We start from the raw sequence: 25,116 nt of genomic DNA, 5'->3' as shown, positions 1-25,116 counted from the left end.
CAATCCTATCGTTTAACAAATCGTCCTGTACGAAGAAAACAAAATAAATAAAATTATAAAAAATATTGAAATTACAAAAATAAATATACAAAGCACTTGGATAATATATATATATATATATATATATATATATATATATATATGTATGTCGAGGCAAACGTCAACTGGAAGCAACATCGCACAGAAATATTATCGACTCACATCGAGATTACTTCGATGTTACTCGGACCGAGTGGAAAATCAAGCACGATGACCTTCGACATGGCGTCATCCTGAAGAGCTCGAGAAATAAAAAAAAGTGTTGGGTGAGGTTTGGCATGAGTATCGAGTAAATTCTGTGACGACCCAACGCGAGCATCGAGGGATTTCTCTCACGTACGATGATAACGCCAGAAAATTGAGGGCCGTCGTTAGCGTACTGAGAATATAGGTTAATTCCCAGGTAATAGAGCGAAACCCGTGAGAACGGAGATGAGAATTCGCAATAAAAATTGTTACATATCGTTTAATGTATTCATATGATACCTCCCAAATTCCGAGATCCTAAATTCAACGGCGATACGGTCTATTGAAATGAAAAGCCAAGGGCTTAACAAAAAATCTTAATTAATTTTTTCCGAGATATCGATCGATAAAAATTTTCTTATTCAATTCATTGATTAAGATCTACAATTAAAACTTATTTTCAATCGAAACACAATTAAATTTCTTATAGAATATACGATAATAAAAGTGTTTATTATAAAACACGATGCTTTAAAATAAAATCAATGAATTATATAAAGTATCAGTTACTCGTAATAAATTTCCTGAAACTTTCCAAGTACAGTTTCCAAGTAGTAACGTTCTTCGTGTATTCAAGTGAACAATATTCTTACGGAAGTACAGAATTTGCGGCATTCGAGGGAAAATGTACGTTACACGTGTTCAGAATACATTCCCACTCTACATGTCGGATGTATTACAACACGTGTACTTTTCCAACATATACAGAATATAGTTACTTCTAAGAAGCACTCCTGTATATACACATATTGTGTATGTAGATATACAGAATATACAAAATATCTCATTTAAAATACTATGGTCAAACATCTTCGATCTTATTGGTTTTATAAACAAATGTATCAAATAAAATTTGCTAAGTTTTCAGAGCAAAATGTAATATTTATCGCAGGTATTTCATAGAGGATACAATTGTTAAGATGCAACAATCGTAACAATTTCTTTTTAATGAAAATCGATATGTTAAAACTCTTAGTATACACGAAAAAAGCCGCCAAGACATTACACACGGACTATATCGTAAACCTTTCAGGATTAGATTTTAAAAGAGTTTCAAAAGTTGGATTAGATCTTTACGCGTACCATAAAAGTTTTCCACGAGAGGAAATCCGGCTGACCTCGACCGACCCTTAGAAAAATATTTCTCGACAATGGTAGAAAGATACTTATTGGAAGATGTCCAAGCACGCGTGAATGCGAATATCGACGTATTACGTAGGGAAAAGGGGATGTAAAAGCGGATCAACCCCTCGTACATATCTACCATCCGTTTCTTTCACCACGTACCGTCGTTAATACCATATTCACGGACTATGTATGAAATCTGTATATTATGAACGTATAAGAATGTTGATAATGAATATCGTTAGTGAATATCTTCGTGGTCATTAATGGCTGAACGAGTCGACGAAGAAGATGTAGAAAATTCGAGCTCGAATTAAATCTATAGCGAAGAGAATTGTAACGTAAGTACTTACTCGATTTCGTTCGTTAAGAGATCGACTCGCTAAGAGAGTAATTAACGCGGTCGTTATCTTTTACTAATTATCAATATCGGTAGATACGTCGTAATAGATGTAATGGAAATTAAGCTCTTTTTGATTTCATATATACATATAATATAAAATAAGCATCATATGATAGATATATCGCGAATACATTCTTAAAGCAGGCACCAGACGAGTACCGATGCAATAAAGTTTACATTGACAAAACAATCGTAAAACGAATAAAATATATGTAACTTGATACAACATAAAGGGAAAAGCATTTCGTTTTGTATAGACACATAGAGAATACCCAAAAGAGAGTGCACTTTGCGATAGCATAAACTCACGTATACGTAGGTACATATATGTAATACCTTTATGCTCCATGCAACACGTGCAACAATTTATCTCTAATTGCCGTAGAAAGCTTTGCTCGATGCAACATCTCTTCTCTCTTTTCATTATTAGTCATGATTGAATAATCTCGAATTGATAGAGAGAAGCGTAGCTCCGCCATTCGCTTAATCCGAAATGAATTCTATTCTATTCATTTTAAATAAATTCGATTAGAGAAAAAAAATGCAATTGATATGCATTGTGAAAGATTTACATTCAAATCTTTTTTCTTAATTAAATTAGACTAAATTACTAGTATATTATCAAGTAATCACTACGCGTTATCTCGTACTTTTATACAATTTTTTCCGGTCGGAAAAATAAAATGCAATGATATTAATAAAAGTGTAAGAAGAGAGTAAGTTTGAAGTAGCAAAGAAAAGCGGAAGAAGTTCGTGGAAAAAGAGATCGGTCCTATGGATTTTCATGAAAAAGTAAGAACAAGAAAAAAAAAGGAAAAAACAAAAGTAGAAAATGATAGCAATCCAACAAAAGATTCTGAGATTTTGAATGAATCTGAGAATGTGTGTATGTGGCGTAAACTATGCAGATTGCATCTGTAAATTGTATGACCAGAACAGTAACCGGTACACTTCTATCAAGCCGAGTTTCTCAGGTCGACTAAAAGTGAGGCCGAGGACGCGAAGAAGAAAAAGAGAGAAAGCAATGGGATGGGTCGCAAATTTTCAACAGCGGTCTTCAAGAGACTGTATAAGAATGAGAGAGATCCGTAGACGAACGCGATAAGGCACGGAAAGTCGTCTAAGGAGAAAGATCCGTGTCGCGGTGCTGCTGCAAGAAGAACTTTTCGAGTTACGAACGTCCAACTTAACAATACTCGTATGAGTTGCACAATAAAACGTTGGGAGTTTAGTGTGTATGTATATATATGTGTTGTCTTATTATTTAGGGTGTATGTATATTTATGCATAATATGCATTCCCCTCTTATTATAATCTAGTCTTTATTTTATTCTCCTCTTAATCCTGATTAATCCTTTATTCTATTTTTTTTATATCTAATTATTATAAAGCAATAATGAATTCTGTATATGCCTATGCTGTGTTATTACTTAAAGAACGTACGTATTTATGAAGCGAGTCATTCCTCGTTATAATCTACTCTTCTAACAAGCCCATTTGTATATCGTACGAAAGTCAAGTTATTCGGAATTAACTCTAATCCGATGGTATTTCTCTACTCCGTAATTAATTTCACTTTTAATTATAAACGTATATTTTCGACGATATTAGATTTGTTATCACGATAGTAAGTGTTGTATATGTAAGGAAAAGTAATAAAGGCTTGAAGTCCTTAAGATTCTATATTGCCTTATTATCATACACTCGATCTTACAGCTTACACTTTCATGCATTGCTTGTACTCGCGATGGCTTACGCGAAAATGCCGAAAAGAAAAGAACATAGGATATCTTATCATCGCGCCTTTGTTTCTCATTTCCACTGATGTGTCTATTTTGATACGGGTTCTTGTACATTTTTATGCACCATTTAACGATAGAAAATGATTTTTGTTATCCTACCGGTCCTACTTGAAGTGATACACGTTCGAGCATAAAATGGATACTTGTAATTTGCAAAATCAGAATAATAACGATTTAAAATCCCCATTTTCGACATCGAGTGATATCGGATATATTTCGATATAGTATTATAAACAGCGACGAGCCAATAAAAAAGGATATGTATAGTTGGAAGGAAATTCGTGGCTGATCGATTCGTACTCTTCAAGCTTTAGAAAATAGAGAAAAAGAAAATGGCTAAAGCTGGTAAAAATCTCTTGAACGATCGTAGGTGCTCATAGCGTTGAAGTGCCGATACAAACGAGCCGGTCATCGCTGGAGTTAAAACGTTCGATGAAGTGAACGATGCGTGGCTCGCTGAGTTAAAGTGGCACGTTTTCAATTTTCTCAATGCACTCGCGAATATCAGCGTATATTCGAAATTCTTTGCAGTATCGTACTATAAAAGATACGCATCGTCGACGATACCCTAGCAGAAATTTATGACCATTCGTACGAGAAATAAGCGAACGTCGAATGAATGAAAAAGCGAAACGACCAATGAGAGAATTCGGATGGTTGAATAAAAATAAGATAGCTTTTTTAACGATTCGCAGAAAAAGAAAGAAAGAAAGAAAGAAAGATGGATAAAATGGTTATTTGTGACAAAAAAGACTAAGCTTGGTGTATAAAGAACAAGTACGAAGTATTAAAATAATTTAAAGATAAATTTTAAAAGTTCTCTATTATTCGTTAAGACAAACAACATAAAAATAAATCTTGATAGATATAGATCTTACTTTTTAAGTATTAAGTCTAAATCAAATCAAAAAAGGTCGAAGAAAAATAAATCAAAGATAGAGATAGAGATAGGAATAGGGATAGAAAGAGAAATATCGAAAATCGATCATTGAAAATAGAGTAAAGGTAAAGAAAAGAATAAAGAAAAAAAGGAATCGATCGTAACACGCGAGATGTAACGAAGAAGAAATCGAAAAAGCGGGGATCATTTGCAAGGAGAAGATAAAACTCGTTAGCGTGAAAAAAAGGGAATCGAGGATACATTTCATTTTATAAACGGGGCCCGTTCAATGACGTCCTTCGAATCCCATACCTTCTCTTTTTTCTGTCTTTCTTTTCTTTACTTTTTTTTTTCTTTCTTTTTTTACCATTTCCTTCTCCTCCACCTCCACCTCCTCCTTTTCCTTCTCCTTCTCTTCTCTTCTTCCCGCCTCTCAATGGATAGAATACTCTGCGCATACGATTCAATACCATTGAATGGATGTTAAACAGAACGAGCGCGTGCGCGCTTCTATGGATGTAACTCGGAGAAAAAATATATCTAAAACTTTGAAAGCGAAAATACTCTCTAACGGGAACGTACTCGCGTACATTAACACTGCGAAGCGACCGTCACGTGCACCGCTGCGAAAAGGTTAAGCTTTGTTATGTACTGTAAAATCAAAAAGAAAAAAACAGAAGAAAAGAAAAAGGTACGGCGAAAAACACGGGGCTTGCGTGATTTACGCAAAGGGTTTTCTCTCAAAAGAGAAAGAAATAGAAAGAGAGAGAGAGAGAGAGAAAGTGAGATAGATAGAACTACGAAACAATGGAATTATATTTACAAAGAAAGAGAGAGAGAGAGAGAGAGAGAGGAAGCTACAAAAAAATACTTTGATTATCAAAAAATGCAACTGAAAGAACGGCTTTGAATCTGGATAATGTTTAACTTTATTTCTTTTTTGTATTTTTTATTTCGTTTGCTTTTTTTCAACTTTCCCGCGTATTGCAATGCAAAGTCTATTTTCTTCCAAGCGACTTAATTCTCTCATTTTAAAGTTTTTTCTCTCTTAACGATATCGCCGCCCATTGTCACTAATCTCATTCGAATTACTCCTTTTTATCATCGACGTTCTTTTTCTCCAGCCTCCACCGCTATCTCCATTCTATTTCTTACGGCTATCTATTTCTTTGTTCTTTTCTTTATACTCTTCAGCTTCTTCCTTTCGCTCTTTAATTCACGTCTGTGTACGCGAAACGCAAGATAATATTTATTGAACTTTAACGAGACGCCGAGTCTGGCCGATATCCGCCGATAAATTCTTCAGACTAAAGTTAGCAGAGTTTGCAGCAAGAAAATCATGAAACTCTAACAGAGAACACGCGTTAACGACGAGTTAATGTATATACTAATACTTTCAGATGTATTAGTATACGTAACAATGGAGTTCGGATAAAGTGAACTCACGTTACGAACAAATGCGTTTCCTATCTTCTTTGGCTCGACTAGCGTAAAATAGATTTACTTTTGAAAAGAAAAGACGGGAGGTGCTCGAGATAAAAAAGAAAATAAAAAATAGTGAAATGAGTTGGCAAGAAGATTAACTGAAGTTATAGGTTTTTCTTATCATTTACTTTAGCCTGTGTGAATGTCACATTCGTACGAACTCGACACTATCAATCATAAAATATTTAATATTCGCACGATTAACGTCCAAACTTGGACGTTTTCAATTCTAATATCTACGAAAATTCATATCTTCGATACTTTTGTACCTATATAAAACACGTACATATATGTATACGTACGTATATACTACATTTATACATAAGTATCTACATATCTCACATGTGAACTGGAGTGGTAGTACAGTAGCAAGTAGTAAAAATCAACCACTGGTCAACCAACGATTCACACAGAGACAAATATTCCTACCAAGTCCTACATCTCTCGACGAATAAAGAAATCCACTTTTCAAACTCATCCTAAAACGTTCGAAGGCTATCTAGAAACCAAGTTTCGTCTGCTATTCGTCCATCTGACTTAAACGCTATTGCTCGAGGGTATACGAATGCCTTCTCTCTTTTGTGATCTTACACGAATATCGAAAGAAATATATGATAAAGTATCTTGATCGAATTTTCATTTCTTGAAAAGTACATATGTACATAAAAGCAAGTAATTACATATGCTTATGAATTATTTTTCGCGTAGTAACATAAATCGTACGTAACTTTCTAAAGTAAAAAAGAAGAAAATATTTTCTTATTCGAACGATTTATGATTTACTTCCTCGAAAAAGCAGGGAAAAATTCATAGCAAGAGGATCTTTTTCCTCGAAGAGAAAAGAGAGAAAAAGAGAGAGTGAGAGAGACTAAACAAAAGGGTAAGAAAGAATGATCCTCGGCTCGTAAAAAAGGCGAATCGTGAGATTTAACGCGTCGAAGGAATGAGCGAAGTTTTATGTTTGTCAAGAGGTACTAGCTAGCTTCTGTGAGATTTTGTCAACGATGCAGAAATTTCGCAACTTCTACATCAAAAGAGGAGAGACAAAAAAATATCATTCTATAAACTCAAAAATATCAAGAGTTGTTTAAAAACTTTCGATACGATTTTACGATCAAATTACAAAAGAACACTTCCTTGTTTTGCGTTCGTTTTTATACTATTTATTATTTACTTATTTATTTTTATTTATCTCTCATCGAATTAATACTTTATATTATCTTCACGTTATACTATCTTCATATACTCTTCATATATTTTTTATGATTCTGGTGAACACTTTATTATCCTCGAATTATCGTTTGTCGACTTCCTCGAAAGAATCGTCCAAGTCTTCTTGTAATTCGACCAAAGACTATACCGTCCGAACTTGTCATTGAATTTTCCCGAAGGTGTCGTGCTTCTACTAAACTTTCACCGATAAATAATCAGGTTACCCTGGCACTTTACGTTCGAACGATCTACTGTTACGTTACACCGAAGTAAGTAACTTTGTCATTTGGAACGGAAGAAGTGAGTTCGTCCATGCAACACACAGACGATGACCTGTTTGAACTTTGATCTCGATTTAGATATATATCGATCAATACGAGATAAACGTTTGAATGATTAACGAATTATTGGTGTTAATCATACGAAACTCATTTAATCACTCAGTTTATACGCTCGAATTAAATTAATATGTATATATGTAAATATATATATATATATATATATATATATATATATTTACATATATACACACACATATATATAATGTAACATTTCCATTAATCAAGAATGAGAGATACGACTATCAACGAAAATGCTATTAACGATGATCTCCACATCGTTAATACTATTTTAATAGATAACGAGTATGCATATGCCAATCGCATTTGCAACACGCATGGAATAACCGCAGGTGCGGTTAATGACATAATTATGCGGCGAATATTTTATCGTTTGTAAGCAGACAACCCTGAATATCTAGCATGTAGGTATGAATGAAAGTAAATAAAAAAAGGAAACCATAAAAAAGAGAAAGAGAGAGAGAGAGAGAGATGCTATGATCTTTTAATTTATTAAACGAGGATACCTACTCGTCGATCAAGTTCTTCAGCTTCAGCGAATTCTCCTTTCTCGTTGAATCGTTCGAACAAAGGGATATCCTTAATCGAAAACTGATAGCCCGAAGGAGTAGTGGTTATCGCTCGCGCGAATAATTCGTTGATCGACTGGCGATCCATCGAAGGTGCTTTAGAAAGAGAACCCAACGTGACTAGCACGAGCACATCTCTCTTTCTGTCTCCATCTTTATCTATCCCTCTTTATCTCTTTTATCTTTCTCTTTGACTATCTGAATCCCGTTACATTTTTAGTAACTAAAATGATTCAGTGAACGAACTCATATAAATTATCAGTATGAATTTATCCAATGAAATTATTTAATACAATCATCTATCTCTTACGTTTAACATTCGCTGAAATAAACTTTATCCCAAAAGGGAGTAACGGATCATCGAAAATACGCAGAGATAATTCCTTTGACGACGCGTTTTCTCTCCAAGGAAATTTTCTCTTTGCCGGATTAAATACGGGAATTTCGTCTCGTTACATGTACATCGTCACGCAATTTTCTATTGTCATCCGCGAATATCGAATGCTCAATCATTACCAAAATCGAACAACGATAATTTTCCTACGAGATATATATATATATATATATATATATATATATATATATATATATACGAGTGAAAGAATTCGAAAAAATGTAGACAACATATATACATCCAACAAAGAAGTCCGGTTCATTATTTTTCCGCGTAAATAGAAGTTGCCTGAATGAAATACCTTTTGTAGGTAGCTGAAATATTTAAAATTTCACTTTATGTTAACATGCGTCTCTTCATATAAGTAAACATTCTGTGAGCGTCCTATTTTTCATTTTTCTTTTTCTCTTTCCCTTTTAATTACCACTTACGTGAAATTAGGAAACGCTGTATCTTTTTTTCAAACCCTTTGTTACATTTCATTTGCAACTAAACTACGAACATTCGTTCGTTTTTACCTAAGATGTTTGAGAAAGAAATCATTAAAAATATTAAATGTGTTTCTTGTTTAAAACGAGGAATGAAAGAAATATATGAAAATCCGTGAAATATTTAAGAAAAATGTCAAAAAAATCTGATTTTTTAACAAGAAATCAATATATTTATTTACATAACGAAAAATCTACTTTTTTGGTGTTTAAATTTTGATTGAATTATTCTTTTTTCAAAAGAAATCGAAGGACACGAAATTGAGAGTAGATCGAGGAGACTATTTGGATATATCTGAAATATAGATGGACATGTATTACTAGCGAATAGAAATTGATCTCATGCTCAATCTTTTCCATCGAGAATTTCTTAAATCTATTCAAGAAGAAACGTTTTACATATCGCGAAAGAAATACTATAAAGAGAGTTATGATTATGTATTGGATATATATATATCGGAATAGGCCTTCGGTGTTTTCCACCGAAGTCTATTCTCCTCCGTCGTCTATTATCGATGGATAATTTACTTCGCTCTTTATTTATCACATTACCATTATCATTATCTACAATTATTTTAAAAGTTGAAATTCTCGATAACGAGAAAAAACTCGATGCTCTATTTTCGACTTCTTTCAAATGATAAGAACAAAATCTTCTCTATCTACTCTATTTGATAGCGTCCGTTAATCCAACTTGGTCGCTTCGCCCTCTTTTGAGGATGGCCCAAAGGGATTCGAAAGATTCCTTTCAAACTCACATTTATATATTCATATATGAGAAAAAGTTTAAAAGAAAAAAGGGACGATCTTGTATCAATATGATGTATAAAAAAAAATATATATATAATTTGATTTGCAATGATTTTTGAAACGAACTAATCGACAGATAATTAATTCCGCGTAATTTGAATGGTACTGTAATACTTCCGTGAAAATATTGAATAGTATCGAATAATTTCAATCTCTAAATAATTCAAAGAGTATCTACATGTTATTTTGAGTGCACATATAACGTGTTTTGTTCAAATCGTTGTCGTAAACTAATTCAGCATTACGAACTAAACGTCGGCGATATATCATTTTAATGCGTATCGCTTTAAACTGGCTATCCCATTGCGATTCGCGTTCTCGTTGGTTCTTTGTTAAAATATAACGATCTCGGAATACGTCATAATATTCGGTTTTATCGAAATTCGATGAATCCCTGGCAATATGCCTACGCGGTAAATAAATGGGCCGAGTGACCCAACAAAACACGGCTTTCACCTCGCAAAAAAATACGATCTACTTTCGACCGATGTTAGGGAAAGATAAACTTTTAAGAACGAACTTGTAATTAACGCTCTGTCCTTATATCCGTAAGTATCTTTTCTTCTTTTAAAAGAAACAATGTACATGATGATGCTCTCTCGTAACAAAGAAGAAAAAAGTTCATGAGACTTTCAAGACGGACATCAAGTTGAAATTTATTATAAATAGGAACGATCTTAAAATACTTTTCCAGCGACCCTTTCTTATTCAAGTGATATATAAAACAATCGAAACGTAATATCAAAAATGTAGTTATGTTCTTTGCCCAAATTATGCATACGAAATAGCGATGATCCAAAATTAAATCTAACCTCTCAAGAACTATAACATCGTATTATATATTAAAGAACGCATTTAGAACATGAAACTTTATTGTTACAACTAAAGATACGATATTTCTCAAGGTCATGTCCTATACTCGTACTATTTTATAATACCTTAATCACCGCGCGAGTTTGACGAGAAAAAAGGAAAAAGGAGGAGGAAGAAGAAGATGAGGAGAAGAAAAGAACTTGTACTTCGAGGATGACACTCAAGGTCGCAGCCGTAAAAGCTCGAAGCTCGAAGCTCTTGAAGCGTTGCTTTTACCGAATCTTGGCACGTACCCCCTGAAGAGAAGAGAGACCGTATAGTTTGGCTGGTCCACAAAAGACGAAACAACTTCCGGCAGTCAGAAGATCTTTTGGAAATTTTTTTCTTTCTCTCTCTCTGTCTTCCTAATGGTATCCTTTCAGTCTTATCCGAACCTATCCTATAGTTCTTCTTGTCTCTTGAAAATTTGTTGAGTTCTGCTTGAACGAACACAGTATCCGTACTTCTTAAAGCTCATAAGCAAATCCTGCAGAAGATCCAACGAATAAGAAAAAAAGTTATGAGCGACGTTTATAGAAGCAGCCCTTCTCCTCCTACTTTTCTTCTTATTTTCTCTTTCTTTCTTTTTCTCTCTCCCCCCCTCTCTCTCTCCCTCTCTTTCTTTTTCCTTTTCTTCTCCTTCGTTTCTTCTTTTCACGCACAGCTTTTAAGCTCCGAAAATCCGTACTTCTCGATCGATCACACGCACACAGAGGATCTAACAATTTCAAAACCCTTTATCTCCTTCCACTTGATCTCCTTCTTCTCATTCCTTCCTCCTCCGTTGTTCGCGAATCGCGACGCATTTCACCCAAGAAATAAAGAATGAAAAAAGAGAAAAAAGATAAGAATATAAAGAATAGATCGATGGATCGAATGAAGAAAAATCCTTTTTCTTTTCTTTATATCACTGAGACATGGAAGACAACACCTTGTATCGTTTTTCGATTGAAACTAAACATGAAGAAAAAAAAGACATAAGGGAGAAAAAAAAGAGAGAGAGAGAGAGAGAATAGGTAAAAGACGACGACACGAGAGAGACGAAGGAACAAAGAAGGAGAAGCGTCGCGACGACGCGGAGGCTGACGACGCACTGACTGGCCGACTCTCGCGCTGCACCCGAAAGAGCAGCCGTTCTCCTATCTCTCTCTCTCTCTCTCTCTCTCTCTCTCTCTCTCTCTCTCTCTCTCTCTCTCTCTCTCTCTCTACTCTCCTCTCCTCTTTTCTCCTCTCTTCTCCTCTCTCCTAACGATACCACACTAACACGATCTCGTTGGTGCCAAAATTCGTACGCCCACGCGTTCCTTTCATGACCATCCTTTGCGATATGTATATCCTTATCTTCTCTTCTTTCTTTTTTTACTTGCTTTTTTTCTTACGTATGGTATATGTATACACACACATATACATATAGACATATACTACTCAAGTTCGAAACGATCTTCGCGAAACCCGTGTCTCTGACACACTTTCCTATCAACGAAACGACCCTTCGATCATTACGAGATAAAGGAAAAGGAACATGTTCCCTTTTCTATTCGCTCGAAACGAGATTTCCTCCGATGTTTTCCTCTAATTAAGATCATAAACAAGCTGGACCTTCAACCCGTATAATAGCAAGTTCTTTAGTAAATGACTGTCTATTTCCAAAGAGCAATGCTAAGAAGCTATTGTCAATTTAGACACTCTGAAAAAAATGTGTAACATTAAAGGAAATGAATTAGCCAGGGATAAAATAATTTTAAAATTTTTATAAATTATCTTTGAAAAGAATCTTAGCATTTTCTTATTTTGTTTGCGGTATTGTCCCTCCATGTTATAAGGAGAAACAATGATAGATGATATAAAGAATGCACTATACGAGACAATATGCACCATCATGAGAAATATAACAAATCCTTAGTGAGATGCATCACCATCACTATGACACAACCATTATAAACATTTAACTATTTGTTAGTCCGAGAGTAATGTACTTTACTTCGTGCAACATTAATATTAGCGATACACCTGTCGTGAAATGCACAGCTTGAGAAACAACGATAATAAATTAATATTTTACCACATCTAGGAATTCTATTTCAATTGAATTATAATCAAAGACTAAGGAATACTGGTATTCGATATATATTTAATAAAAATATCTTATTCCTACTTCGAACAAAATTTAATACACCCGTTTTCAAGGTTTCCTATTATATTTCCTAGCTAAATTCCTGAGTTTAACGAAACATTATTACTAATTATAGATATATATACTTCATAAAACTGAATCATGTTACTCTATTAAGAATCAATGCTCCTAACTTCTCTAAATTCTTTCAAACTAACGTGTCATTAATTCGCTGAAACAGATATAGAAGAATAGAATCGGATAATTCCAATTATCCGAACTAATTGAATCTTCGAACTGACCAGATAATCGATTTTCTCGGTCAATCGAATAATTATGTTCTTCATGTTCTTTCACCAACTAACCTTTACTCTCACCCTTTACGAGCTATGTATTAGAGTTGAGAAGGTTCGACGACTGATTTTAAGAAAGAGATAGAAAGAGAAATAGAAAAAGAAATAGACAGTGAAAGAAAAGAGTATGAAAGAGATCAACGTGGGACGTTTTTCACTCGCTGATCTCCCTTCCTTCATGGATTACAGTTGACTCCGATGAGATTAAGGAAAATCCAGACAGCGTCTCTTCATTTCCATCGTGCGGAAAATAAACGAAAACTGTCCACTAGCTACAGTACTTTCTTTCGACGGAATTATAGCTGTTTATTCAAGTTATCTTTTATAGGCCAAGTCAAAGAACACGAAGATCCTTTCTACGAAAATATACCAAATAAAATCTGTTCTTCCGGACAGTTACGCCGATTTTCAAAAAAAAAAGAACTTTATAATTAATTTTCATCCATCTTTTATTGAGTTTTATTGAATTTTTTTGAAATACACAACATTTACATTCGAGCTAATTTCTAATTATTTATATTCAAATATAGAAAATTATCGAAATATCGAATTACACACTGTACATCGATTATATATATTTTCACTTTCTTTAAATCCGATCCATGCCAGATAATTGAAAATTGAAAAATATTCGTATATAATTCTCAGAATTTCTTTAAAAGAAAAAAAAAACAATTTTTATTTCCGATAGGATGCGGATAACCAGAATTTGAAGAAGTTCCATGCCATCGTCTTGCACCTAACTTCCTATCTGTTGCTTCCACTTCGACGTCTACTCTATAACAGGTCACCTAATGCGATATTCTACGACGTAGAAACTGAAAGACCATCACCTTTTATCCAAAACACGCACATGAACACATAGAAACAAACTTATCTGCATAGTACACACACATATGATCCGGATTACCCTCGAAAATCTTAGTACTGGTATACCTAACGTATCGAAGTAACCCGGTTACTTCGCCGCTCGATTTCGATTTCTATTTCACGACTCCACCTCTTTTCTTATTCCTCTTCCCCTCTGCTCTATACCCTCCCGGAGTACTTATCCACCCTCTCTCGTTTCACACTCTAGTCTGCCTATATAGCTATATATGTATGTATGTATATATGTATATATGTATCTCTCTTTCTCTCTCCCTTTCTCTCTCTTTTTCTTTCTTCCCCGCTCGATCCAAGCCAAGAGTTCGACAACATCGAGAAAGTTTGAGAGGCTTCGTAGAAGCCTCTGCGAATTCTGTAAAACGACAGTCAGCTCGTGGCTGTTCGATGGCAACCGTGTTGTCTCTCTTTTTCTGTGTTCCTTTTTATGTCTCTCTTGTCAGTCACGATCAGGACATTCGAGCAGAAACGCCAACGAGGAGGAAAACGTCCGACCGGAAAATGGCCGTGATCCATGGCACGTACACTATTCTCGTTTATTGTCCCTTTCTATTTTATTTTTCTATTCTTTTCAATGTATTTAATTCTAACTATCATTTTGTCGTTCATTCATCTACAAGTATTGAACATATTTTTCCATGCGATTCATTGTAAATTCGTCGTATGACAAATTCATCTTATTTGTCAGTTTTTTGATCTTTTCTCTCCTGTGTTCGACAGACCTTTTTCCACGTTTCTTTAAAGTTTCTTTATTTCCCCGCACTGCGGACAAATCCAATTTTCGCGAAAGATACGCCAAGGAGACTTCGAACGGCAAACTCGCGATGAAAACAGAATCAACGCGAAAGAGAAACGGACGATAAGGAAACTTTCATCGCTCTTCAACCGAATAAGAAAAAGGTCGAGGATCTAGCGAACTATTTTATCCATCGACGGTGATCTCACGTTGGCGTTTATTTTTGACGATTAATTCGATCTATTTTTAAAGCTTCAAAATTTTCTATTTTCCTACATTTTTCTCGATAATAACAATAAAGGAAAAAATGGAAATATATGAAAAATTTTAACGTGATGTTATATACAAATATTTGCTTTAAATTCGTATTTTAAAATTTAATAAAAACATTAGCTAGAATTTTATTAAAAACATTCAATCTTTCGATTATTATTTCATCGAATCGTTATCAATTAACAAAATCATAAAAATACAAACGAGATACACGTAATAATCAAATTTTTCAGAAATCCTCCTCATTATTGTTGCGATCTCGAACGTTCAGACACAGGATGATTCAACAGTAGAAATCGACAATCCCGAAGACAATTGTACCACCGATAGCATCGTTATTCTAAATGTCTCAAGCGAAAACCAACGAGGACAACTCGATGCTATGATGGATGTACTGGTAGAAGATGCTACGAAAAACGGTACCAATGTATCTCACTTCTGGACTCCGTCAATTGCAAAGGATTGGGAAGAACAGGCACCAAAACTAAATTTCCCTAAAACAATTTCCGAAGAACGTTTCAAGATGGCTACTCTACATCTTGACCAAGCACCATTCGTTTTTGATTTTCTTCGAAACGTTTTCTTTCTCATTCATCCTTACGACATACCGATCGGTAAAGTACAACACATGTTAACATCATTCGAAAATATTTTTCATTTTCTATTAACTTTAAAAATAATCGAAATGCATTCGTATATAGCTAGGCAAATAAGCTACAAAACGAAAATATTTTCTACTAGCGTAAAAATAAAAAAAATATATATATATGCACACTACACGAGATCGGAATGATAATGAAAAACTTTAACGCAGCAATTTCATATTCTATGCTCTCCACTTTCTATCAGAAATCGCATCTCGAGATATTTTAATTTTAAACTTGGATCTTACCTAGCTAGAGACAGAAAGAGAAAGAAAGAGATATATAAAAAGATATTTTACCGTAGCTTCTCTCGATCGACGCTTTAATTCTCTCCCAACGTTCCATTACGGAAAGCGTGTATAGTACATGCATACAGATGACTCGATAAATAAATTCGAATGCAATCGTATCCCACTATTACGGTTCGTTTGCAATTATATATGCTCATACGCATTGCTTTAGCCGTTGCTGTAGAACGGGAGGATTATGAACATCGATCGTACGCGAAATACTTTATCTACTTTTATATCAATCAGGAAAATAGGTTTTCCATAAATATTATGACCGTAAAAAGCAATACTATATATATATATATATATATATATATATATATATATATATATATACAAATAAATATTCTAAACATTTAAGTTCTCTACATAATGTGATAAAATATTACCTTTACATAAGTCAAACAACTTCTCCATCGTGTACGAACTCTCTTCTAAGAACTTGTGTGTACGTGTATATGTGTATATGTGTGTATGTGTATATATATATATATATATATATATATATATATATATATCTTCGAAAGAAAAATATTTCGAATGCAAACGCTAGAAACTGACTCACTCCTGTCTATTATCATTATAGATTTATAGAACTTAAAATAGTTCATGTCTTTCTTCGCAGGTCTATTGATAGAAGCGATAGAGAACCGTATTACTACTTCCAAATTAATATCTGAGGTAAGTAGATTCTTGTCCTATATGAAATATGACTCATCAAAGATATTGACGAGAACGTCATGTAGAGAAGTAAAGAGAAAAGAGAGAGAGAAAGAGAAAAAGAGAAAGAGGGAGAGAAAGAGGAGAGAAAGAGAGAGAGAAAGAGGAGAGAAAGAGGAGAAAAAGACAGAGAGAGAGAGAGAGAGAGAGAGAAGACGGAGAGAGACATAAAATTTCGCATATCCTCGTCATTTCAAGAACGAAAAGCGATTTTGTCGATCGTCAACGTCAAGATGTATAAAAACCTTATGTTACGTAATACGTCAATGATGATTTTAATGATGATTGCAGTCGATGCACATCGAAGCGATATTCTTAGCGACAGTCGGTGTCTGCTGCATCATGGCCTGCATAGTACCTGGCACAGAACTCTGGTTCGCTTGTCGTCCAATTAGAGAGGATTACAAACCCTGCCGGCATCCGGAGGTCCTCGCATTTCTTCTTGCAGCTTTTGTCTTCGTACTCGGGTATGTCGAAGGAACCATATTCATTTTAAAGATATCCTGGGAAAGGGAGAGAGAGAGTTCGTCGTCCTTTATGGAAACGAATTTCTCTCGATCCCTTCTCTCTTACCCCATTCTCTCAGCAAATCTGCAATCAATGAAGAGGAATGGATTCAAATCAATTTCATCCATCTGCATCTATTCTATCCTCTACGTTTTTTCTCTCTTTTTCTCTCTTTATATTTGCCTTTCTTTATCTACGTATATAGAGCGTAACTATAATTCTATTATTTATAAAAAGGATACTTATGTATAATCTTGTGGTATTTATTAAAATAAGAAACTTCGATCAATATCTATCTATGGTTATATATAGAACAAATAACGCGAATCAATTTCGGGTCTGTCCCAACACGATAAGAGTATATATCTCTACGTCCGAAAGTTTTCGATTTAACCAAGTTTTCTCGCCGGGCATTCAATTTTGCTCTTGCGAAAGGAACTACTAGTAAAAGAGAAACATAAAGAGAAAAACGAGGAAAGGAGCAAGGAAGAAAGGAGAAGCAATTTACCTGTAGCAGACTCGAGCTAGTAGATAGGCTCTTAACGTTTCGCCATCGAACGATACAACCTTCGATACAATTTCCACAGGTCGTGCATGGTCACCATGATGGTCTGCAACGAGGCCGCAAGAGCTGGAATCGAGAAGCTTCCCATAGTCGTGGAAACGGCATTGCAGGATCTCGACGACTATCATCAAGATACAACGACGCAACTACGGAAATGTCTCACGAGAAGTCTCGATGTCGCAAGTGAGGCCATACTCGCGGACTTGGACAGTGAGTAATATAAAAATTAATAAAACAAAATCTCAAATCTTATTCCCGATTGTTTTTTTGATGTAAACATGATCAAGTTAAATAATCAAAATGTGTGACTATTCTACATGAATCCAAAAGCAGCACTTTTCACTCCTGAGTAGAAACCATACCCTGCGTCTTGCCCGGACCCTATCTGTTCAAAATTAAATTTCACACATTCGCACATGAAATTATATAGGCTACCTGCCTACCTATTGCCTATATTTAAAAAGAGCAAAGCATTCATACCAACACGTTCATTCTAGGATTCTCTCACACTCCGCCAAGATGCAAAAAGCCTGCACTAAGTGTAGTCGACTGTCATGACTAATGATTATTGCATAATATAACTAAAACAAAAATTTTAATACATATCAATATATATTCATACTCAAGATTATTATCATTTTTACATCAAATGTGATTTTTTATGTGTACTTAACAAAGCGAGAAAATTTATCGTCATTAGCGCAAATGACAGTCGCTGAATGAAGAAATTAAAAAATAAACACATATTGTTTTTCACTCTTGGTATAACCTTAGTAAGATTTGGTTATACGCAGAGATGAAAACACAAAAATAGCAGGGTGGGAGAAACGAGGATTAATACATTAATTATTAAAAATCCTAAGCTGACATTTGATTGACTTATTTTAGGGCCTACGGGCTGTGATTTTATAAGTTTCTTTACTTTTTAATAATGACTCTACTTAATTTTTTCCTCCAAAACTAATGACAAAATCATCATAGTATTTGTTTTTTTATAGTATATGTTTGCAACAACTTAAAGAAATTCTTTTCCAATAGGTTTACAAGTATTTATGTCATAAATTTTCACTATAACCAATTTTTATCCAATTTGGTGATCAAAAGCTCATTCGAAATATGATGATTTTTTACGCGATATCCTTTCAGATTTTCGAAACAAACTTCTATTTATGTAAAAATTGCTTTCGAAAATTGTTTATTATTAAACATGATTTTTCCAAAGACACACATTTTTCAAAAATCTGAAGAAATATATATATACAGGACAATCATAAATTAAGGGATTAGGGGTTGAATATCATCTTTATTAGAAATAATAGGAAAAAAAAGTATATTAAGAAGTTTCATGACTTCATATGTCAAATATTTTAAATATACGAAATAAAACACCCGACTTCTGATTAAACAGAAAATTTAATGATTTTTAATATTTCTTATGAAACAGTTTTAATTTTCTTAATTCATGAGAATTCCCTTAAAAAATTATCAAACAGGTACAGATTTAAAGTTAATAAGTAAGAAATAAATTCCATTGAGACAAGAGAAACGAACAATAAAAAAATCGTCATAGAACAGTAAATTTTGATTGAATTTAAATGCAGCCATTAGCTCGACAGTACTTGCGTTATTTACATTTATCATATATCGCAAGTAATATCGATTTCCAGGTCTCACCACTTGGAGGTTGCTGCATACGGAGACCCGCGGGCTATGACTCTACTACTAATGCCAAATATTTTAAAATCAATGATATAGAATCATTATTATTACATATTCAATAAAAATTATTATAATTTGGAAAAAACAAAATCAATCGCGAAACGAATCTAAATTTTTGTCTAATCAATTAAGATTAGACGAAAATTTATAAATTCGTTTAATATCGACCTACCTACCCGATAAACGCGAGGAAATATGATGAAACTGAAAATAAAACACATTAGTGATCACTAAGCCCATAGCCTATAAACATTATATAAAGATTATTTAAGTACTTTATTATTGGATAATGAAAATACATAATACTATTATACAATAAATCAGTCCCCTGTAAACGATAAATATAAAATTTAAATCTTTAGACAATTAAAAAAAAATTTTTAAATAATATGTGAGATCTATGTAATAAATCAGCAGTCACCTATAAACAAAAAACATTAAATAATTTAAAACATTTCATAATTAGACAAGGAGCCATCGAAATAATATGCGAACTTCATATAATGAATCAGCAGGCATCTGTGAACATAAAACATCAAAAACATTTTATAACTAAACAAGAAACAATTAAAATCAATATGCAAATTTTATGTAATGAAAAAACAACCTGTGGATATAAGAACATTATAATTTCATTACTTTCTGAAAATAAAACATATTGCAATGAAAATTATTTTACATACACACACACATGGAAAAACAACCAACAGAAAAAGAATAAACCAACGAAGAGTCGAATTCAATCTTGTCAATTTAGATGATATTCCCTGAAACAGAAAACAGAAAATAGATTAAAAAATTTTGGAATATTTCTAATGAATAAAAAAAAATAATTCATCCTTCGTTGCCTTCTGTTTTTTATAATTCCAATTCTTCTTTGTTGTATCAAAGTCTTCAATAATTAATCTACATTATTACTTCGCTTTGAGTTTTTGTCAATTAGAGGATCCGAAAAACCTGAAACATAAATCTATTTTACATAATGCATTCATAATCTTTATCAATTTATTTTTTTGTCATATAATATGATTATATGACAAATCTTGAAATTTCAACAGTGTTGTTAATGCCCACTGATATATAAAGGGATATTCTGCAAGATTTAATCTTGAAACATGCAAATGGAACTTCTCTGTAACAGAAAATTATATAAAAGGGCATGTGTGGAAAGACAAAATTGTATCTACAATCTATGGGCAAATATTTTCATAATTTTGGTAATTTAATAAATAAAAAATTTTATACATATATATTTCGCCATAGATTGTAATGCTGAAATAAAAAAAAAGATAAGTATTAAAATGGCCATAAAATTGGCACTGAATATATTGAATTCTCGATGCATTAGAAAACCTGTTTTACATTAAACAAATAAAAATTTTTTTAAATGATTCTAAAACAATGATTCTAATATATTCCTATTTACAAATGAAAATATGAAGTAGATTTTATGCACAAATACATGTATATATACATATATACATATATATATACACAAACACACACATATAGAAATATATGGAAATATATATAAAGAAAGAATTGTATAATAAATTGTCAATTGTTTAATACAATAACAAACATATATTGTAAATTATTCAAGATACGTTATAAAAAAAAGGAAAACAAATTGTGAATATTTCACAATATTTAAGAATTAACCCACGTTAAAAAAAAAAAGAAAAAAAGATAAAAAAGAAAGAGAGCAAACTGCACCTTGCGTCGTATTACAGAATGCATACACAATTTTGTATACCGCCATAAGCATATCTATAACGAGATCAGATCTATATTTAATCGATAGATTACATATATCTTACATTATTAGGGTTATGCTAACGCGAAGTATGCAGTTACATCGAGTCAGATGCACATATTACATCATTTATATATGACACTTTCTTATCTATTAAATTATAAAAAATATAATATAACTTCACAATTTTGAAATCATGTATTTTGTATATGTATATAAAATAGTAATGAAATATAAAATTTGAAAGAGAAAAATAAGATTAGATACAAAAATATTATATATATTAAAGACAAAATAATTCTAATATATTTCTGTATATTATTCTTACAAATTTATTTCATGAATTTATTTTATGGCCACTGCTTGCTTTAATAAATCCTAACATTCCTAGCTATCTCAAATCTTATAGATTTTTAATCAGAATAATTAGAATCTATATAAGATGATGATTATATTCATACAAGATATGTAAAATGACTCTTACAATAACTGAGCCGTTCTAACATCTTGTGAAAAAAACTATGTTGGCATTGCATAAAATATATATATAAATATATAATCATCAAAAGTGAATATATATATAAAAAAAATTAAAAAAGAATTAGTGATTTACTAATAATCATATAAAAAAATTTGGAATTATTCTGAAATAAAAATCTACATGTTTGAGTATCCAGGTGCATTCCTGAATGCAGACCTGTTCCTGAACTATTTTCGCTCACACTCCTGAGTGTGGAACAACCTTTTCATTCGTTTCATTTATATACCAAGTCTTATGCACTTTTATTCCAAAAAATAATCATATTTCTTTAATTTATGCACAAACATTTATTAAAACATTATTATTCACTATTCCCTTTTCGTATTTCTTATAAGCCTTTCATATATATGTTTATATACAATAAAAATATTCTTTCTTTATATCTGTCAACTCTTTCATTTAATAATCATGTTTAAATCAAATAATTTGGAATAAAGGTGTATAACCTTGACATATTTTGTGCACTCCTGAGTGCAAGGCTGTTATTTTTATATCATAACGCTCGCTTAGCAAGATTTATACATTTCTAATTAGAATGATTCAAATTTTCTTTTCATTCACTTGCACTCTGTTTAAATATAAATACCTTATTATATTAGGAGGAGTATGATATAATCTTCATTTACTATTAAATAAATATTATTTCTTTAAAAAATAGAATAAGACTGGAATATTTATTTATTATATACTTTCATAAGTGCATTTTCATTTTGATCATTTAAAACGAGAAATGTATACCCTTACTATAATATGTTCATCTGCATTCCTGAATGCAGGCATGTACTTACTGTAACCTATCATATGCACTCCTGAGTGCAGGCAAGCCATTTCAATCGTTTCATTTATATACCAAGACTTATGCATTTTTATTCCAAAAAATAATCATATTTCTCCCACAGACATATATATAAATATTTCTTAATAATCATCATATCATTCATTATATCCCCTTAACATTTCTTATGAAACTTTCATATACATATGTATATGTATAATAAAAATACTCTCTCTCTCTTTCTCTCTCCACCATATATACTTAGTAATTCTTTCATTTAATATTCATTTGTTGATAACTTTGGAATAAAGATGTATACCCTTGACATATTTTAATATGCACTCCTGAGTGCTGGCTGCCATTTATGTAACTTTATTCATCTAGCAAGACTCATATATTTCTTATTAGAATGATTCAAATTTTCTTTTAATTCATTTGCACCATTAAATTATCATTTAGTTATTATATACGGAATAATATAAAATTTCATTTCTTTATTATTATATAAGTTTGATATGTTGAAAAAAAATATTACCAGAAATGACGTATTTATATATTTCTTCGTTAAATATCCTTATTAGTGCATTCATTCGTTTATCTTTGATCATTCCAAATGTGAAATATATATCCTTACTATAATATGTTCATTTGCATTCCTGAATGCAATCATGTACTTACTGTAAACCTTTCATATGCACTCCTGAGTGCAGGCAAGCCATTTCAATCATTTCATATATATACCAAGACTTATGCATTTTTATTCCAAAAAAAATAATTATATTTCTTTCACATATGTGTAAATATTTCTTAATAATCCTTATATCATTTTTATATCATTCATTGTATCTTCTTATGAAACTTTCAGATATATATATATATATATATATATATATATATATATATATATATAAAATTCTATCTGTCTCCCTCTCTCTTCCTCTCTTTCTCACTCTCTCATATATATTTATTAAGTCTTTCATCTTATATTTATTTGTTGATAATTTTGGAATAAGAATGTACATTCTTGATATATTTTAATATGCACTCCTGAGTGCAGGCTGCCATTTTATATATTCATCTGCATTCCTGAATGCAGGCATAACCTTTCTCGATGTAAACATCAAGTCTTGTAGATTTTTAATCAGAATAACCAAAATAAATAGAATAATCAAAAACATCAGATAAATCAGATTAATCAGATTAATCAGATTAATTAGAATAATCAGAATCATATTACAAAAAGATAATGAGGGTGAAGATGGGGATGATAACGATAATGATTACCACATAAGAGTCATTTTGCAACTCGTGGTAAAGCTGTGTTGACATTGAAATATGCATATATCTCGTATATATACATACGCATTATGAAATTATGAACATGAAAGAGAAAAAAAAATATGATTAAAATATGATTATTCTGAATTAAAAATCAACATGCTTGGGTATCCAAATGCACTCCTCAGTGCAATGATGCTGCAGGCCACGGACGTCCACACGATATTTAACGAGCGTGATTCTATTTTTGTAACTAAAAATCTATCTCAAGAAAAGACTCTACTTTACTTAAAAACTTTAAAATGCAAGGACTCGACTTTAATTTAAAAAGAAAAATGCAATGACTCGACTTTAATTTAAAAAGAAAAATGCAAAGACTCGACTTTAATTCAACATGAAAAAAGGGAGGGCTTGACTTTAATTAGAAAAAAAAAAAAAATAAAAATAAAAGTAGAAAATGCAAAGGGCTTGATTCTACTCTGAAATAAAAAACTGACTCTACTTTTAAAAAATACAATGACTCGACTTTACTTTAAGAAAAAATTGCATTGACTCTATTAAATAATAACTAACTGCAAAAGCTTAACTCTAATAAAAAAAAAAAAAAAGATCAAATTTTCACGAACGCGAGTGCGGAACACCGTAGCAAGGAGATGGAATGGTCCATCATCTCCATCCAGGAACAAACTACTACGAGCATAAGTGTCAACGTGGTAAAGGGTAAAAGGGATTTTGATAAGACCACAAGCCATTAACGAAGGGTTCGACATACCGATCACCTTTGAAAAATGACTTGTAGTCGATAGTTGCCCTCTTGAGCCACAATACGTGGGGGCCTCTTCAGCCATAGCCTCTTCTTGCTTCGTGCCCTAACCACTGCATTGGAGCATTCCTTACGTGCGACGCAAGCTAAGTTTACGCATCAAAAAACGCCCTACCGTTCGAAGCAACGCACCCACAAAGATTGACATACTACAGTGGTTGCTACTACAAGAATGAAATCGTCCCTAAGCTAGACCGACCTAATCCCGACCTGATCTCACTTTACGCAACAAGACTCAAACCACTCGTGTAAACGCACGCATCAAACGAGACGCAATAGTCGCAAGCTAAGGGGTTGGGAAGTGAAAAACACATTTTCGCACGCAGGTTTGTTCTGTTTTTTTTCTTTTTTTTTTTTCTTAACCTAACGAGCGGTAAGCGCTTGCAACGTAAAGTATCGATTTCTTCTAAATAGTATAACCACTGCAGTATGGCAAAATTCGCGAATGAATCACCCCAAACGGCACTGACGAGT

At 32.7% G+C, this 25,116-nt stretch overlaps 2 protein-coding genes across 12 annotated transcripts in view; one reads left to right on the top strand and one right to left on the bottom strand.

Moving 5' to 3' along the window:
- LOC127063916 (trace amine-associated receptor 9) overlaps positions 1-17,837 on the bottom strand; it is a 61,244-nt gene extending 43,407 nt beyond the window's left edge. For 4 of the 10 annotated variants that reach the window (XR_007781530.1, XM_050994236.1, XM_050994226.1 and 1 more), the window contains exon 1: positions 10,919-11,690. The gene's annotated coding sequence lies outside the window, so the exon portion shown is untranslated. The other 6 variants (XM_050994230.1, XM_050994229.1, XM_050994228.1 and 3 more) reach the window with 6 other exon arrangements.
- LOC127063910 (prominin-1-A) overlaps positions 14,404-25,116 on the top strand; it is a 29,797-nt gene continuing 19,084 nt past the window's right edge. For both annotated transcript variants that reach the window (XM_050994217.1, XM_050994216.1), the window contains exons 1-5: positions 14,404-14,532; positions 15,258-15,638; positions 16,584-16,639; positions 16,970-17,145; positions 17,773-17,960. In XM_050994217.1, coding sequence (XP_050850174.1) covers positions 14,517-14,532; positions 15,258-15,638; positions 16,584-16,639; positions 16,970-17,145; positions 17,773-17,960 — 817 coding nt within the window. In that variant the 5' untranslated portion in view covers positions 14,404-14,516. The remainder of the gene's footprint in view (positions 14,533-15,257; positions 15,639-16,583; positions 16,640-16,969; positions 17,146-17,772; positions 17,961-25,116) is intronic.

This window comes from Vespula vulgaris, chromosome 5, assembly GCF_905475345.1.
Source record: "Vespula vulgaris chromosome 5, iyVesVulg1.1, whole genome shotgun sequence".
NCBI lineage: Eukaryota > Metazoa > Arthropoda > Insecta > Hymenoptera > Vespidae > Vespula > Vespula vulgaris.
The sequence above is the reverse complement of the archived record's forward strand: the minus strand, read 5'-3'. Positions and strand labels throughout refer to the sequence as shown.